Raw genomic sequence first — 19,225 nt, forward strand, 5'->3', positions numbered from 1 at the left:
CACATCCACCTCTTCTGGGACCAAACCCCCCTCCGGCAGCACAGGGGAAGCCAGCGCGTGCCTCCCCCGGGGCTGAACTCCCCTTCTGCGGCGCAGGGGAAGCCGGTGTGTGCCTCCCCTGTGCTCCTCCTCCACGGACAACTCACTCCTCCTGTGGCACAGGGAAGCCTTCCTCCAGGGCTGCCACTTCTGAGTTTGCCTATAGGCACAGGCCGTCTCTGGGTGGGCCACACACAGAACCCCAAAATGTGTGATTTGATGAGACAATGCACTAGCACCACCCACACACAAGCAAGTGAAATTTTGGAAGAGGATGCTATTGCACCTAGAGAAATGCCAAAACATGGGATTGAATGAAGGACCTTTAGAGCTTCAGTACAATGCACACTGATCTGAGTTACTTTGGCTATTACAAGTTGATGTTCTTGGCCTGTAATTCTCTGTCCAAGGTGCTTGGCAGCCATGCCACACACAAGGGATAGTGTCATGCACTGCCCAAAAAGGCAAGACAAGCATTCCCCCACCCCATTTGACTCACTTCCTCCCCCCATTCTTGCCTTAGCTCCCAGGCTGACCTGGTGGCTGAAGTGGTCAGAGGTCCAGCACCGTGGGGAGGAAATTGGGCAGCTAGACCCTGGTGGAAAGACTCCTGATGCTATTTGCTTCCCTGCCAGTCCAGCCTTGTGGTGCCCTCACTCCCAATACACAGCCCCCTGCTCCATGCCTGGGCAACCCCCAGCTCCATGCTGCTGCTGACTCCTGTTGTGAAGCCTCTGCCAGCCTAGCCCTGTGGTGCCCTCACTCCCAATACACAGCCCCCTGCTCCATGCCTGGGCAACCCCCAGCTCCATGCTGCTGCTGACTCCTGTTGTGAAGCCTCTGCCAGCCTAGCCCTGTGGTGCCCTCACTCCTGAGTTTCAGCTCCTGCTACCTGCCTGGGTTTCTCCCAGCCCCACAGAGCCCCTCACTCCTAACCCAGAGCCCAGATTCCTCTAAGCTGTGCGGCAGCTCAGCCCCTCATCTGCTTAATGACCCGCCCAGCCAAAGACTCAGGACTCTGCACTTGGGAGCTGCTGGTTGGAGGAGGGACCCTTTTCCTTCAGCTACAGCAGCAGCAGCAAAACCCTCTTGCCAGCCGGGTCTTGCTGCCCAGTCTCTTCCCTCCATCAGCATGGCAGCAGAGCTACCCAGCCCACAGGAAACAGTTGCACAAGTGGCCCTTTCAGAAAGGAGCCTGGGGCAGCTGCAGGGATGTTGTGGGCTCAGCAACAAGGTGGGCGGAGCAATAGAGTTGCCCCTTCCCTGCAACACTCTGTTCTGCTTACACTGTCTGGCTGCCTCCCCACATGGGCTAAGGTCAGGGGCTGGGTGGGTGACCTGCCCTGCAGCTGTGATGGCATCAGGCCCCTCACATGAGTCTGCTCAGTTTGGAGATCAAGCTCTAGTGGGCCTCAGACACCCAGCAGGAGAAAAAAACCTATTTGTTAAACCTGAGAGAAAGGAAGCCTTAAAACATGAGGGGGGAAGCCCTTGTAGGTCCAAATGAGATTTGAACCCTCATTGCAGGATTCAGAGTCCTAAGTACTGCCCATTACACCAGGTGACCTAGAGCTAATGCCTTTGGGGGGATACCTGTGACTCTCAGCTCTGTACTCCTGGTGTTCCTCTAGCTGCTTCATTTCTCATGACTCTCTGTCCTGCCCCAGTTCTGCTCTTTTCAGGACAAATTCCTTGTTAGGACCAGTCACAGTCTGAAATCAGAATGGCTGTTCTTCCACAGAGCATCCACACTGCCTGCCCACTCTTGTGCAAGATTTATAGTAGGGCATGGAAAGAGAGGGCTTCTTGCATAAGAGCTATGCTCTTTTCTAACAGGTGTAAGCCCTCTTGTGCAGGAGCTCTTGCGCAAGAAGGCAGTGTGGACCCACAGCAGGGGTTTCTTGAGCAAGAAAGCCCTATGGCTAAAATGGCCATCAGAGCTTTCTTGCACAAGAGAGTGTCCAAACTGCCATGTTCTTGCACAAGAACCCACCACTGTAAGACATAGCCTAAGGGTTCATCCTATCAGAGGTGTGTACAAAAGCCTCTTGTTCCCTGTCCACTTCCCAACACTGGATACAGAATGAGGATTCTCTGAGGCTACGTCTATATTGGCAAGATTTTGCACAAATACTCTTTAACGCAAGAGTTTTTGTGTTGAGTATTTGAGTAAGCGAGCGTCTACACTGGCATGTGCCTTTGCACAAAAGATGTGCTTTTGTGCAAGAGCATCCATGCCAGTGTAGACGCTCTCGTGCACAAGAAAGCTCCAATGGCCATTTTAAACATCGGGCTTTCTTGCCCAAGAAATTGATGTTCCCTGTCTACACTGGCCTCTTGCACAAGAACAGTTGTGCAAGAGGGCTTATCCCTGAGCAGGAGCGTCAGAGTATTTGCGCAAGAAGCACTGATTTTATACATTAGAACGTCAGTGTTCTTGCACAAGTACTCGTGGTCAGTGTAGACAGGTCAATGTAGATGTAGCCTGAGGGTATAGCTCAGCAATAGGGTGTTTGATTGCAGTCTAAGTGCCCCCTTAGGCAAGTGTCTATTTAGTAGGAACATTTGCCTCTCCAGTTCCATTACAGAGTGGATTCCATTGTCTGGGGATTCTTTAATTTCATTTAAACCAAGGTGTGATCTGAATGCCCAGTGGCAGGTCTTTGGTCTCCATGGGCTGTGCTGTGCTGTGCAGAAGAACAGGAACCATGTCCAGCTGGGCAAAAATGGCCTAGTGCCTATTGCATTGGCAGGGGAAATTGCTCGGATATGGGACAGAAAATGTGACTGGAGATAGGCAGGAGCCTGTTACAAACATACCATAGATGCCATTATCAGACTGCCTGGTGCACATTCCTACCTTTCAGTGTGCACACAACATACATTGGGGTTCTAATTAAGGGCCACTTGCCTTTAACACAGATCCACTGATCTTTATGACTTTCAGGTACATTCATACCGCAGCTGTTTAAACACAACGTGCTTCTATTGCATGATCAGCAGCAGAGTCCCTGAGTTACTGTTGGAGACAAAGGAGGAGCAAGGAAAGAGTTAAAATGTACACTGCTCTCTCTCTCACCTTTTAACGATGCTATTTGGCTCCCTAAACTGTTAGGTTACATCTATACTGGCAGCTTCTTGCGCAAGAACTGTTTTGCAGAAGAGTTCTTGTGCAAAAAGTCTTCCACAAGAGTGCGTCAACACTGGCATGTGCTTTTGCACAAGAGCATCCATGGCAGTGTGGAAGCTCTCTTGCACAAGAAAGCTCGAATGGCCATTTTAACCATAGGGACTTCTTGCACAAGAAATTCATGTTGCCTGTCTATACTGCCCTCTTGTGGAAGAGTTCTTACGCAAGAGGGCTTATTCCTTGTGAGGAAAAGAATAACTTCTGGAAGAAGCCCTGTTTTGCAATGTTATACTGTAAATTTACTGGCTCAAGAATGCACGTGCAGTGTAGACAGCAGACAAGATTTTGCTCAAGAATGACTGTTCTTGTGCAAGAAGCTGCCAGTGTAGACATAGCCTTAAAGTGTTATCTGTTAACCCCCTATCTCTTCCTTGAGTGAGTGCAGAAGACTGTCTGAGGTGGACACAATAGGCGGGAAAACTCTGAGGTAAACAGCAGGAGAAAACAACAGTGCACACAGCCCTGAGAGGCCCAGGGATCCAGAAGTTGTATGTGGCCAATCCTTAAAGGAGAGAGGGATACAGCCACAAGGGGTTGACCATCAAGTGGAGCCTCCCAGAGAATGTCCTATGCTCAGATCGCCTGGCCAGCGGACCAGCTCAAGAGTCAATATGGGAAGATCAGATAACATGAACTGCCTTCTGCTTGCCTTATCATCCTGCCTGAGACTATTGAGTATATGAGTGAGATCTCCCTCTTTTCCCAGTTTTAACTTAATAAATAAACCCTTTACACTTCTATGAGGTGGTCCCCTCTCCTTAGTGTTCAAAGCATTTACAATCTACATCCCTTTTCAACAACTTTGTATAGGAGAATGATGTATAGGCAGTGAGGGAGAAAGAGAGAAAGTCGGAGATGGGGAAATAGGACTGACGACTGTATGTCTCATTAGCGGCTTTCCTCAGTGTCAATGTGGTGCCACTCTGAAGTTAACCCTGCACCCACATTGTGTGGTACCTTTGGTGCCAATGTCTGCAGTTCTGCTATCTGCGGCGCCAAAGGGTGCGGCACCAATGTTGATACTGAGTGCCCTGGTGCCAATAGTAGTAAAGATGTGGGCGGTGCTGATGGTCGCATTAGCACTGGTGCTGAGGATGGTTGGGAGTGAGTCTCAGTTTGGGTACCCAGGGCCGGTGTTGATCTTGGCACTGGTGGTGAACTGCTACTCGGAGACGGGGTCAGCAGCTTTTTAGATTTGGTGGCCAGGGATGCTTTTGAAGCCATGGGGCAGCACCGGAGGTACCCAGTTTATCCCCTCTGCTGACTCTGCTGCTCAGATCAGCAGGTGAAGAGTGGGTGGGGGACACTCTGCCTCTCTTCACTGTGGCCACCCCCAGAGCGCTTCGCTTCTGTGCCATACCCACCTCTGAGTTTGAGGGTGGAGGGGATCTGAAGGCTGTAAGGCTTTATCAAACAAGATCTTGAGGTGATCTCCCTGTCCCTATGTGCCCTGGCTGCTAGCTTGGAGCAATACATCCACTTTTGTAGGACATGCACCTCTCCCAGACAACAAATGCAGGCTGAATGGCCATCTGACGCCAGCATGGCCTCATGGCAAAGGGAGCACTTCTTAAAACCTGGTGAATCAGGCATTATGAGGTCCAAGCAGAGTATTGCATTAGGACCTAGAACGAAATAACTAAACCTTTTTCTTTTTTTTAAGTAAAGCCGCTAACAATAAAATTAGAACTGTAGAACACAAGTGGAGTGGGGAGGGTTTGGGGATGAGGGGGAACATTACCTGGCTTTGTGCCCCCTTGCAGCAACATTTCCAGACACACTGTCCTGGTGGACCCAGAGGGAGGCTCTGCTGCTGTGGCAGCCACACAGTCTAGGGCTAGCCACAGAGGCCAGTGACACCACTACCATAGCCATGTGGCCCAGGGCCAGAGATGCCGCTGCCACAGCCACACAACCTAAGCCAGCCCCAGATATACCCCTGCCATGGCCACATGGCACCAGAGGCACAAGATTCTATGGCTGTGGCCATGAGTTGCCCTTGAAGGCCACAGGTACAGTGGCAACCATGCCTCCAGCCTCCGGGGCTAGCCCCAGGTCGTGTGGCAGAGCCTCAGCATTGCCTCCTTTCCACTGGCTACACAGCAGGAAAAGGGGTGGGGTTAAGCTCCTTCCCAGGCAGCACATGCCCATTGGAGGGCAGTGCCTGGCACTGCCTCCCAGGCAGGATCAAAGCCCTAGGCAGGCTGGATCCTACCCATTGAGAGGCTTGTGCCCACCTCTAGTATAGGCTTTCTCCCCTGCGTGTGTTCTCCTATGTGCAACAAGATTTGAGCTCTGACTAAAGCTTTTCCCACAGTCAGAGCAGCTGAAGGGTTTCTCTCCTGTGTGCATTCTCCTATGTCTAACAAGATGTGACCTCTGAATGAAGCTTTCCCCACAGTCAGAGCAGCTGAAGGGTTTATCCCCTGTGTGGGTTCTCCTATGTGCAACAAGGCCTGAGCTCCGACTGAAGCTTTTCCTACAGTCAGAACAGCTGAAGGGTTTCTCTCCTGTGTGGGTTCTCCTATGTGCAACAAGGCTTGAGCTCCGACTGAAACTTTTCCCACAGTCAGAGCAGCTGAAGGGTTTCTCCCCTGTGTGGGTTCTCCTATGTCTAACAAGATGTGACCTCTGAATGAAGCTTTCCCCACAGTCAGAGCAGCTGAAGGGTTTCTCCCCTGTGTGGGTTCTCCTATGTGCAACAAGTCTTGAACTGTCACTGAAGCTTTTCCCACAGTCAGAGCAGCTGAAGGGTTTCTCTCCTGTGTGGGTTCTCCTATGGATAACAAGGTGTGACCTGTGACTGAAGCATTTTGCACAGTCAGAGCAGCTGAAGGGTTTCTCTCCTGTATGGGTTCTCCTATGGATATGAAGATTTGAGCTCTGACTGAAGCTTTTCCCACAGTCAGAGCAGTTGAAGGGTTTTTCTCCTGTGTGAGTTGTCCAATGGATAACAAGGTCTGACCTCCGACTGAAGTTTTTACCACAGTCAGAGCAACTGAATGGTTTCTCTCCTGTGTGCGTTCTTCTATGTGCAACAAGGCCTGAACGGTCACTGAAGCTTTTCCCACAGACAGAGCAGCTGAAGGGTTTCTCCCCTGTGTGGGTTCTCCTATGGATAACAAGGTGTGACCTGTGACTGAAGCATTTTCCACAGTCAGAGCAACTAAAGGGTTTCTCTCCTGTGTGGATTCTCCTATGGATAAGAAGATGTGAGCTCTGACTGAAACTTTTCCCACAGTCAGAGCAGCTGAAGGGTTTATCCCCTGTGTGGGTTCTCCTATGAATAACAAACTGTGACTTGTAACTGAAGTATTTTCCACAGTCAGAGCAGCTGAAAGGTTTCTCTCCTGTGTGGGCTCTTCCATGTTTAATAAGAGTTGCACAGTTACTGCAAGCGCAGAGGGACTGTTGATGGAGGATTTGCTCTTGAACAGTTTCTGTGTTTGTTTTCAACCCTCTGTTTCTGTGACTGGATTTACCCTGCCCCTCTCCTGGATGGTTTCCCAGCTGCCTTTGTGGGCTATGCTGTCTCTCACAGGTCTCTCCTTGCTCAGGGCTTTGAGAAATATGCCCTTCAGTTCTTCTCAACAACATCCCACATGGAGCCATTCGCTCTAGTCCTTCCTGCTGAAGACTCTTCTTATGGCTCTCAGTCGGCCTCCCATCACCTGCTGGAACAGAGAATCCGGTCTGGAATCATTCCCTTCGCTGAGCTGACAGAAAACTCTAAAAGAGAACTAGAAAAGGGAGAACATGCCCAAAGAATAGCTGGAAAGATTGAATAATCATGAGCTGAGTTCACCCTCATTCCCCACAACCCTTTCCCCAATCACCACCCTCAGACTGGAGTTGAAGACAGGCTGAAGGGTGAGATGTGATGAAAATGCACAAGTGACAACTGCTCTGAGGACACAGAAATTAGTTAGAGTCAGTTTAGTTGATTGTTCACCTGTGTGGGCATCACTTATGATCTCCGCTTCTTCACAGCCCTAGAGATCTGGAATCTGCAGCTCCTCCCCTCGCTCCACCCAGGAGAGTACATGAGCTCTGGAGTCTGGAAATCCTTTTTGGGGAGCAATTAAGAGTTGATCTTGTTCATTTAGGTCTGTGCCATTACTGCTTCCAGACCCAGGATTTGAGTCGCCCACCCAGAGAGGCTCCTTCCCCACCTTGCAGAGACTGAGCTCTGGCTGGTACAAGAACCCAGGACACACTCACCTGCAGGAACTATGCTTCCTCCCACGTTGGAAAGGCCCTGCTAGTTTCCCAAGGGAGCTGAGCACTCTGCTGCACTCTCCAGAGTACAGCTAAGTCTCCCTCATGACCCGTTCTATCCCCCCCATCCCAGGCCATAAACATATTGCTCAGAAGAGGAGTTCTAGTGAGGGCTGGCAGGTCTGACTCTGAGGTCCCCAGACAGGACTCAGACTGCACTTGCCACATGGCAAGTCACTAGGCTTGGAGAGAAAGGACCAAGCAGAGCTCTAGCTCCCCAAGGACTCTGTCCACAAAGTTCCTGGCTGGGGGGCTTGGCTCACCCTGCTGTTTAGCTCAGATGCTCCTCTTGGGCCAGAAGGAGGCAGAGGAAGTTGTCTGAATAGCAAAATGAAGCCTTGGCTGGTTGCTTCAGGCCCTGCCTATGTTCCGCACTCCTGATCCCAACTGCCTGTGCCCAGGTGGGTCCTGCCAGCTGCTCAGAACAGTTGTTGCCCCCACATCTGACCAGGGCAGTTCCTGTGGTCGCACAGGGTAGAGAGTGGCTGTGCTGCTTCTCTGCTGCTTGTAGGTGTCCCTGCAGCTCAGCTGCTCCTCGGTAGCCTGGGTTCTGCAGTACCAGCAGCAGCCTGTGTGTGGTTTCCCAGGTTTGTGTGTGGTTTCCCAGGCACCCTGCCATTTGGTGCCCCTCTGCGCTGCACAGAATATACCAGAAGCAGGAAGGGACTCTGAGTCAGCATCTTCCTTCCAGTGACTCAGCACAATAGCAAAAGGGGACTCGGCAGTACTAACAGCAGCCGCACCCAGCTCCATAACTCTGGTACCTACCATTCCGGCCTGAACCCTTCCACTGACACCTCTGGCCAAGGCACAACATGGGCAAAATGTGGGGAAGTACATGGAGACCTTAGCTGTGGGAAGAGCAGCACCACTGTTATGTCCCTGAACCTGTTTCCCCTGGGAGGGACCATGGAGGGGACAGTCTCTCACACAGGAGACAGGATTATTGGGTGTGGGGGCAATGGGGGACCCTGAACATAGCCCTACCCAGCTTCCTCAGAGCCCATCCAGCTTCTGTTACCCAAGCGGACAGGAATCCTTACCCAGCCAGATCACAGCCTCATAATTCTCCTGCATCACATCCCAGTAGAGGGCTCTCTGGCCTGGGTCCAACAGAGCCCATTCCTCCTCAGAGAAATACACAGCCACCGCCTCGAAGGTCACCGGCTCCATCACAGCCATTTCCTGTCCCTGGCTCTGCAGGCCAGGGGCTGAGCTGGAGACAGACAGCTGTAGCCTGTTAGAGAGAGAAGGGGAATTAGAGAAATATCAGAAGTGGCTTTAATCCTTTTCATGCCCCATTCTGGCAACGAGGCGGGAGGGAAGTGACTAGTTGAGCAGTGACTCGACTACCCGATAAGAATATGCTGCTCAGGTATGCAACTACCTGATTAGTCACTTACATCTGTACTCTGAGCCTTGCAAAAAAAAAAGAGAGAATTGATTTTAAAAAACCTCGATTTTGGCATCACAGTGTAGTAGGACTGTCATGGCTCCTTCTCCTCTCTGGCACAATAAATGCAGAAGTGGAGGCCAGCAAAAGTACCCCAGAACCTTATCTACCAGGCTTTGGTATAAAACTTCTCCCTAAAATCTTAACAACCTAGATTTTGGGGATAAAAATCTCCACTGCCACCACACAAGTATTGATATGAAAATCAGGGGAGAGATCACTTTGGAAATCTCACCCCTAAAGTACAAACCAGGACACAACCATTAACAATACCAGGTTAATAAAAAGGAAAGAGAAAGAACTTTTATTATCACCACAATATTCCTGTTGCAAGCATAATGACTAGATGGAAAAGTAATAAAGTAATACTCATGGAGAAACTCCACCATGGGCCTAGAACTTAGTTACAAAGGGAAGCTAAAACATTTTTTTAAAGTACACAGACATCAGATCCCATTTCCCAAACCATAAAACAATAAAACCTAAAGGATTGATTTAAACTTTACCCTACTTACAGAAGAGTGAAGAATTATTTCTTGGAGAGAGAGACAGGTCTGTCTCCTTCAGTAGCTGGAGGGAACTGCCCAGGACAAAGGAGGGAAAAACCAAAAATTCCTTTGTCCCAGTTTGAAATTCCTACCTACATTGCTATTGGCTGAATCTACCTGACTTAGGTAAGGTTAACCCCTTAGTTCCCAGGCTCCTGGCTAACCCTCATGATCATGACACATGCACCAAATCACAGACAGTGCTGGATAGCTTCTGGCTACACTGGATGTGATTTCTTCCTGGAGGTCTGAGATAAAACATAGTAAATAAGTACATGCACATCTTACTAGACTATTGAAATACATGAAAAGTATTTCCACATCTGTGGATTATCACAACTGACATACAGAGAGTGTTTTAAGTAATTGGGTCCAGAACCGTCTCGTTAACCAATCAAACTATCAGTCTCAAAATCAAATGTAGAGTAGCATGAGGTCCTGATCCAAAGTTCAATTGACTAGGTTCTGTGCCTCCTGTGGAATACACCACTATCATACACCAGGCCAGGTCTTGGCACTGCTGAGGGCATCAGCTCAGGGCTAATTGCTTAAAACCAGGGCTACTTACTGCCCTCAACTGGGGTCCTTACCCAACGCAGCCCTCCAGTAACACAGAGCACTTCAGCTGACACTGTGGCCAGCAGGAAGCCTCACCAGCAAAAGCCCTTAGACATCCCAACTTCCCTGTGTCACTATCAGACTTAGGCCTCACACACAGGTGAGAGGTTATAAAACTCACACTCACCAACTCCAAACAGATCCTCCTGGTTCAAAGGACTCAGCCACAGTTCCAGGCCAATTTTCACTTTAGATCTTACCCACAAGAGCACCCTGGGCCAATCCTTTAGAATCTAAACTCTAAAGATATATTAATAAAAGAAAGAAAAGGTTAAGAGTAAGATTGTTAATGAGCAGGGCTCTACAAATTATACAAACTACTCGCCTGTGGCGAGTAGATTGTAACCTGGAAGAGCCGGGCTTAGGCAATCTGCACATGCGCAGATCGCCGGACAGCGTGGCTGGCGAGCGTGGCTGGCGAGCGGGGCTGGCGAGCGGGGCTCGCCGTGGTTTGGTGAGCCCTGTTAATGAGAACACTTGTCATACATAAATCACCGAGTGCTTGATGCAGGCTGGCTAGTACAAACATCTAGCTTAATAGTCTTTATTGTCAGCCTCAGAGGGCCCTTTGATGTTCCTTGCATCTTCCAACTGGAACTGGTCATATGCAAGCAGTCCATTTCCATTGCTTCCTTCCAGACAGAAAAAAAAATAATATACAAGAACAGAGTCCATTCCATAACTTAATATATAAACATCACACATGTACACAAGTATCATACATAGAATCAGCAGAGAACAAGCTTTCATTAGACACCTTACATGGGCCCCTTTTCACAAAATTTGGACCCAACACCCATTAGTGGGTACAGCAATGCCCTTGCTCCGAGCCAGCTTTGGCAATGGTTTGAAATCCAGTTAATACTGGGACAATGTATGTAACCTTATTCCCCATAATGTAGGTATCTTGGCACTTAGCCATGAAAACAAAATGTAGTTGTGCCTCAGTTTCCCCTTTCACATAGCACACCAATTTTGGAATGCCCTTTCTCAGATGAGAAGCTCTAAAACTAAGTACAGGTATCAACAGTGAAATACCAGTGTCACAAGGCTTTTTAACATACAGTGTGTCCTTGGGTACATTTCTTAACAGTTTCTAGGGTTTTGGCACAGGATTATGTACAATGGACATTGTTACAATTCTTAGTACCAGCAGTACAGTGGTTATGAAAGTTAACAGTAGTAGGAACAAATCCATCCCAAGTGTACACTGACAATTCTGGCCTTTTAGATTTAAAAAGTTGCAGGTCTTGCCCCTCCCCTTTGCACTGTATGTTCAAATTCAGAACTCCCTATCCCAAAGACAAAGGGCTGTCTGAGTGTGTCTCCCCTGCTCACAATGGCTATGGAATTCCCTTGCTCCCCACAGCTAATCATGAAGCAAGCAGTCCAGACATTAATCTGGCACCCCGCTGTTTTCAATCTAGTTTTCCAAGTAGGCCACTGCCTCACAGAAACAGGTCTGGGTAGATTACTGGCCTGATAGACTTATGGATCTCTGGTTCCTTCGCAGATTCAGACTGGAAACACTTTTTTTTCCAGCAACCCACACTTCCCAGCAAGCTGGTCAAACACAGTCACTTGGTCACCAGAGGGCTGTTTCATCTCCCTGGCTGCTTCCACTCCACCTGAAACAACCTCCAATCCCTCTGCAACTTCCTCACCCTTGTCCACATTGATCTTTCCATACCCAAGTCACCTTCACCCCCTTCAGGCACAGCAAACTGCTGAGCCATCATCAACTCCCCTGGAGTTTCCTTAACCCCCTGAACAGGCAAGTCTCCACACAATCCCTTTTCAGGAAAACACAGACACTCATCTGGGGGGAGATCAGACACATCTCCCTCCCCCTTGAAGCTTTCTAGACTACTACACACTTCCATACTGTCTGTAGGTCCCACGCACCCTGCTGCTCCCCGGGTGTCCTGGCTAGGGTAGTACCCTGATCATACAGAGTCACTCGCCTCCCTCCCAGCAACAGGTAACACACAAGCACCAGTCTGGTCTGATCCCTGAGTTTCTGACATGATACTGACTGAGCCCACCCCAGTTACAGCACCACTGTCCCCAGCAGACACAAACCTAGGTCCTCCCCTTTCTGGGCTTCAGCTGTCTCCAGAAATAAATCTGGACCCACAGCACTCTCCTCAGACATCCCAAGCTGACAGGCACTTCCTGTAGACAAAGAACTGGGAAGAAACCCTTCCCCCATAGGCATACTGCCCCTCCAAGCAGCCAAACTGCCAGGCTCCCAATAGTACTGACTAGCCACAGAAAACTCAGATTCACACTCACTCCTTTCACAAATCTCCCTGTTAACTACAGGCAACACAGAAGATTTACACTCATACATGTTCTGGGGCTGGGTGAAGATACCAGCCCAATTACACATATTAGCCATGCCACAATTATATCTCATACCCACCCAGTTGTACACTGAACTCCTGGGAGGATACAGTCTCTGTTGTTTTTCTACTCTCTGGGTCTGGATTTTCCTGGGATATTGAACAGGAACTGGAACATTCATGGGAGTGGGATGGTCAGTTGGTGGGGCCTTTGCTTTAGCAATCCTCTCCTGTGTTTCCACTTCTATTCGCCTGGTCTCAGAGCGCGAACAGAAACAGCTAACAGGAGAGTTTGGAGAGGGAGTTTAGAGGGGGAGGCTAGAGGGCACTAGTGACTTCTGACCTACTTTAAAACATAACTCTTAGAATAATCTATAGTCCAGAGGTTTTAAAAGAATCCCAGTATATACTTAAACTTATTCATTAGAAAAATGGAGGCAGAAGCCCAGCAGCAGAGTGGAGTCTATCCTGTTTATTGTGTTGAGTGTAACATGTATGATTACCTGCCCTGTGGGCGGGTGGCGTATGTGTACACCCGATGCAAGGAGCTCCTGACCCTCAGAGACCGAGTTCGGATTTTGGAGGCCAGGGTGGCTGAACTGGAGGAGCTAAGGGAGGTAGAGAGCTATGTTGATGAGACTTTTCAGGACACTGTAGTACTGTCCCACCTCCAGTCTGAAAGCCCCAGTGCTCTTAACGAGGATGAAAGTCTCAAGGGAACAGAGCATTCAATGGGAGCAGAGGGAAACCATCCCGTAGTTGGGACCCTCCTCCCAGAGGATGTTGCGGTATCCTCTCGCACTGAGGATACCTCTGAGGGGGAGGGAATGCCAGTTAGGAAGAGGCAGGTGTTAGTAGTGGGTGATTCGATCATTAGAAACATAGATAGTTGGGTTTGTGATGACCGGGAGAACCGTAAGGTCACTTGCCTGCCTGGTGTGAAGGTTGCGGATCTCTCGAGGCATCTAGATAGACTTATGTGTAGTGCTGGGGAGGAGCCAGTGGTCGTGGTACATGTAGGTACCAATGACATAGGAAAGGGTAGGAGAGATGTCCTGGAGGCCAAATTTAGGCTGCTAGGAAAGAGACTGAAATCCAGGACCTCTATGGTGGCATTCTCGGAAATTCTTCTAGTTCCATGCGCAGGGCCAGGTAGGCAGGCGGAGCTTCAGAGTCTCAATGCGTGGATGAGACGATGGTGTAGGGAAGATGGGTTTAGATTTATTAGGAACTGGGGACACTTTTGGGAGAGGGGAAGCCTATACAGGAAGGATGGGCTCCACCTAAACCAGGGTGGAACCAGACTGCCGGCACTAAACAATAAAAAGGCCGCAGAGCAGTTTTTAAACTAAGAGATGGGGGAAAGCCGATTGGTGCGGAGATGCACGTAAATCGGAGGGAGACTTCTCTTAGAGGAGAATCCATTGATAGAGATTCTCTAAGCTGTAGTCAGAAAGAGAGGAGGGGAGAGGGCAAACCATGGGCCAGAGTAGACAAACAACTGCATACAAAGAATCCAATGCATCAGGGAAGGGAGACAAATAAGCAGTGGCAAATTTTTAAAGTGCTTGTACACAAATGCTAGGAGTATGACTAATAAGATGGGTGAACTAGAGTACCTCGTATTAAATGAGAAGATTGACAAACTGAAACCTGGTGGAATGAGGAAAATCTGTGGGACACAATCATACCGGGATATAAAATATATAGAAAGGATAGAGCAGGCCAGGTGGGTGGCGGAGTGGCATTGTATGTGAAAGATAATGTAGAATCAAATGAAATAAAAATATTTAGTGAATCAACATGTTCAATAGAATCGCTATGGATAGTAATTCCATGCTCCAATAATAAGAAATTAGCAGTAGGGATATATTACCGAGCACCTGACCAGGACAGCGATAGTGACATTGAAATGCTAAGGGAGATTAGAGAGGCTACCAAAATAAAGAACTCTATAATAATGGGGGATTTTAATTACCCCGATTTTGACTGGATACATGTCACCTCAGGAAGACAAGCGGAGATAAAATTTCTCAATGGCTTAAATGACTGCTTCTTGGAGCAGCTGGTGCAGGAACCCACAAGGGGAGAGGCAATTCTCTATTTAGTCCTGAGTGGAGCACAGGATCAGGTCCAGGATATAACCATTACAGGACCGCTTGGGAATAGTGACCATAATATAATAACATTCAACATTCCTGTGGTGGGAAGAACACCTCAGCAGTCCAGCACACTGGCATTTAATTTCAAAAAGGGGAATTATTCAAAAATGAGGAGGTTAGTTAAACAGAAATTAAAAGGCACAGTGACTAGAGCCAAATCCCTGAAAGCTGCATGGAAACTTTTTAAAGACACCATAAAAGAGGCCCAACTTAAATGTATACCCCAAATTAAAAAACATAGCAAGAGACCTAAAAAAGAGTCACCGTGGCTTAACCACCATGTAAAAGAAGCAGTGAGGGACAAAAAGGTATCTTTTAAGAAGTGGAAGTCCAATCCTAGTGAGATAAATAGAAAGGAACAAACACTGTCAAATCAAGTGTAAAAATGTAATAAGAAAAGCAAAAAAAGATTTTGCGGAACAGCTAGCCAAAAACTCAAAAAGAAATAACAAAATGTTTTTTAAGTACATTAGAAGCAGGAAGCCGGCTAAAAAAACCTGTGGGTCCCCTAGATGATCGAGCTATAAAAGGAGCAATCAAGGACGATAAAACCATTGCGGAGAAACTAAATGATTTCTTTGCTTCAGTCTTCACGGCTGAGGACGTTGGGGAGATTCCTGAATCTGCACCGTCCTTTGTGTGTGATGAATCTGAGGAACTGTCCCGGATTGAAGTGTCATTAGAGGAGGTTTTGGAACAAATAGAAAAACTTAATGTTAACAAATCTCCGGGACCGGATGGCATTCATCCAAGGGTTCTAAAAGAACTCAAATGGGAAATTGCTGAGCTATTATCTGTGGTTTGTAACCTATCCTTTAAATCGGCTTCCGTACCTAATGACTGGAAGGTAGCCAACGTGACACCAATATTTAAAAAGGGCTCTAGAGGCGATCCTGGCAATTACAGACTGGTAAGTCTAACTTCAGTACCGGGCAAATTAGTCGAAACAATAGTAAAGAATAAAATTGTGAAGCATGTAGAAGAACATAATTTGTTGGACAAAAGTCAACATGGTTTCTGAAAAGGGAAATCCTGTCTTACTAATTTGTTAAGAGTTCTTTGAAGGGGTTAACAAACATGTGGACAAGGGGGATCCAGTAGATATAGTATACTTGGCTTTTCAGAAAGCCTTTGACAAGGTCCCTCACCAAAGGCTCTTGTGTAAATTACATGGCCATGGGATAAGAGGGAAGGTCCTTTCTTGGATTGAGAACTAGTTAAAAGCCAGGAAACAAAGGGTAGGAATAAATGGTAAATTTTCAGATTGGAGAGGGGTAACTAGTGGTGTACCCAAGGGTCAGTCCTGGGACCAATCCTTTTCAACTTATTCATAAATGATCTGGAGAAAGAGGTAAGCAGTGAGGTAGTAAAGTTTGCAGATGATACAAAACTGTTTAGGATAGTGAAGACAAAAGCAGACTGTGAGGGACTCCAAGAAGATCTCACCAAACTGAGTGATTGGGCAACAAAATGGCAAATGAAATTTCATGTGGATAAGTGTAAAGTAATGCACATCGGGAAAAATAACCCCAACTATAGGTACAACATGATGGGGGCTAATTTGGCTACGACAAATCAGGAAAGAGATCTTGGAGTTATCATGGACAGTTCTCTGAGAACTTCCACGCAGTGTGCAGCGGCAGTCAAAAAGGCAAATAGGATGCTAGGAATTATTAGGAAAGAGATAGAAAATAAGACCCAGAATATCTTACTGCCCCTGTATAAAACTATGGTATGCCCACATCTTGAATACTGTGTACAGATGTTGTCCCCTCACCTCAAAAAAGATATTTTGGCCTTGGAAAGGGTTCAGAAAAGGGCAACTAAAATGATTAGGGGTTTGGAACGGGTCCCATATGAGGAGAGGTTAAAGCGACTGGGACTTTTCAGTTTAGAAAAGAGGAGACTGAGGGGGGATATGATAGAGGTATATAAAATCATGAGTGGTGTGGAGAGGGCAGATAAAGAAAAGTTATTTATTAGTTCCCTAAATAGAAGAACTAGAGGACACCAAGTGAAATTAATGGGGAGCAGGTTTAAAACTAATAAAAGAAAGTTATTCTTCACACAGCGTGTAGTCAACATGTGGAACTCCTTGCCAGAGGAGGCTGTGAAGGCTAGGACTATAATAGAGTTTAAAGAGAAGCTAGATAATTTCATGGAGGTTAGGTCCATAAAAGGCTATTAGCCAGGGGATAAAATGGTGTCCTTGGCCTCTGTTTGTCAGAGGCTGGAGAGGGATGGCAGGAGACAAATCGCTTGATCATTTTCTTCGGTCCACCCTCTCTGGGGCACTTGCTGCTGGCCACTGTCGGCAGACAGGATATTGGGCTAGATGGACCTTTGGTCTGACCCAGTATGGCCGTTCTTACGTGTCAGTGTTAAGAATGGATGATAAAGATATGGTGGCAAGTATCAGAGGGGTAGCCGTGTTAGTCTGAATCTGCAAAAGCGACGAGGAGTCCTGTGGCACCTTATAGACTAACTGAAGTGTAGGAGCATAAGCTTTCGTGGGCAAAGACCCACTTCGTCAGATGCATGTAAAGATATGGTGGGTGTGTCTGTCTGTGGGATGGGAGCAGAGCCAATTGGATCTTAGGGCCAGGCTGCAAACAATGGCTCATGTGACGTGTCCTGGATGGAAGCATAAGGCATATAAGTAAGAAGAGGAGTCAGTAGGTGTCTGGAATAGGTTGGTGTTCATGTGGCCATCAGTGATTACTACTATCATGTACAGGAAGCAGATCTCTTGTGTGGACAGGCCCAGGCTGAAGTTGATGGTTGGTTTGGTGAGTGTGAGTGTGAGTGTGAGTACATCCAGTGGGTCTCCTCCCCATGGGTCCATATGAAAAGCTGTTGCCAATGTAGAGTCCTGCACTTGGGACAGAAGAATCCCAAGCATTGTTACAGGCTGGGGACCAACCAGCTTAGTAGTAGATCTGCAGAAAAGGACCTGGGGGTTACAGTGGATGAGAAGGTGGATATGAGTCAACAGTGTGCCCTTGTAGCCAAGAAGGCTAATGGCATATTAGGTTGCTTTAAGAGGAGCATTACCAGCAGATCCAGAGATGTGATTATTCCCCTTTATTCGGTTCTGGTGAGGCCACATCTGGAGTATTATGTCCAGTTCTGGGCCCCCCCACTACAAAAAGGATGTGGACACATTGGAGAGGGTCCAGCGGATGACAACCAAAATGATTAGGAGGCTGGAGCATATGACCTATGAGGAGAGGCTGAGGGAATTGGGTCTGTTTAGTCTGCAAAAGAGAAGAGTGAGGGGGGATTTGACAGCAGCCTTCAACTTCCTGAAGGGAGGTTCCAAAGAGGCTGGAGAAAGGCTGTTCTCAGTAGTGACGGATGGCAGAACAAGGAGCAATGGTCTCAAGTTGTGGTGGGAAAGATCCAGGTTGGATATTAGGAAAAACTATTTCACTAGGAGAGTGGTGAAGCACTGGAATGGGTTACCTAGGGAAGTAGTGGAGTCTCCATCCCAAAAGGTGTTTAAGTCTCGGCTCGACAAAGCCCTGGCTGGGTTGATTTAGTTGAGATTGGTCCTGCCTAGAGCAGGCAGCTGGACTTGATGACCTTCTGAGGTCTCTTCCAGTTCTATGATAGCGTAAGCAAAGGGGAGGTGCTTGGGGGCAGGAGAAGAGGATACGTTGTTCTAGATCAGTACAACCAGCAGAGGCTGTACAGATGGACCAACTGGGGGAGCAGCCACTGGAATCCCCACTTCCTGCTGGCGTGCGGGTGGCTGGGGAGCAGGGATCTGGCAGCAGCAGGACCCACCACTGCTGATGGGGAGGGAGAAAGAAAATATGGGACAATTTACCCATTTTAAGAACAAGCCAGGACCCTGCAGCCGGGCTTAAATCAAGCCCTGTTCCTTTAGCCTGGGATGTCTGCTCACTAACTAGAGTGCTGGGCAGGAGGCAAAACAACAGCTCTCCCAGGCAGCGCTCAGCCACTGAATCTCACCCCTTGGGCAGCACCCACCTATCAGGAAGGGAAGAGGCACCTTCTCCAGGCACTGGCCACCCACACAGCCCTGGGAGGTGGGCGCTGCCACCCTCCATCTTGGCAGGGAGAAAACCTTCTGTCTCCTCTCCTATATTTTTATAAACACTGCAAATGCCCCCCCTTCAGGAATTTTTTTCTGGCAGGGCGCAGATCCTGTTTTTAACCATGCTACCTGTCCTAATTTTACCCTTTGGCCCCTCTCTTGGCTCTGCAGCCAGTTGTGTGATCTCCACACCCACCTGGTCAGTTTGGCCCCTGCACAAGTTTTGCCTCCCCTACAATTTCATGCATCATATTCCCTCCACAAACAAAGTTGGGGGGGGGGGGGTAGGGGCTGCACACTCACATCCAAGAAGTGAGAAGGAAAAAAATGTAAAACCCTCCCTGATGTGGCCCCTAACTCCACACATTCAGCACACTGGGGCGGGGGGGGCGGAGGGGGAGGTCCAGTCTAGTAGATTTTGATTGGCTAGACCCCAGGGAGTGGGCCAAGCCCCAAGGAGTGAAAGCCAGTGCAGGCTCTCCAATATTTGAGGGTTCCCTGAGCTTCAGTGGCCAGAGCCAGGCAAGCC

At 48.3% G+C, this 19,225-nt stretch overlaps 1 protein-coding gene across 2 annotated transcripts; it reads right to left on the minus strand.

The window, feature by feature from the left end:
* Window positions 1-2,422: 2,422 nt before the first annotated feature.
* On the minus strand, window positions 2,423-7,314 carry LOC142821501 (uncharacterized). 2 transcript variants are annotated; one of them, XM_075912631.1, is made up of 2 exons: window positions 7,182-7,314; window positions 2,423-6,900 (listed from the first exon to the last, which is right to left on the minus strand). In XM_075912631.1, the coding sequence occupies exon 2, from the start codon at window positions 6,839-6,841 to the stop codon at window positions 5,441-5,443; it is 1,401 nt and encodes a 466-aa protein (XP_075768746.1). In that variant the 5' UTR covers window positions 6,842-6,900; window positions 7,182-7,314; the 3' UTR covers window positions 2,423-5,440. The 2 variants fall into 2 exon arrangements, with proteins under 2 accessions (XP_075768746.1, XP_075768745.1); XM_075912630.1 differs by having other exon boundaries at window positions 2,423-6,903.
* Between the last annotated feature and the right edge of the window lie 11,911 nt (window positions 7,315-19,225).

Source organism: Pelodiscus sinensis, chromosome 31, assembly GCF_049634645.1.
Source record: "Pelodiscus sinensis isolate JC-2024 chromosome 31, ASM4963464v1, whole genome shotgun sequence".
NCBI lineage: Eukaryota > Metazoa > Chordata > Testudines > Trionychidae > Pelodiscus > Pelodiscus sinensis.

What these genes read in the sequence shown, in the direction of transcription:
- LOC142821501 (XM_075912631.1), bottom strand. Translation starts at nt 6,841, where the DNA reads ATGGCTCCATGTGGGATGTTGTTGAGAAGAACTGAAGGGCATATTTCT.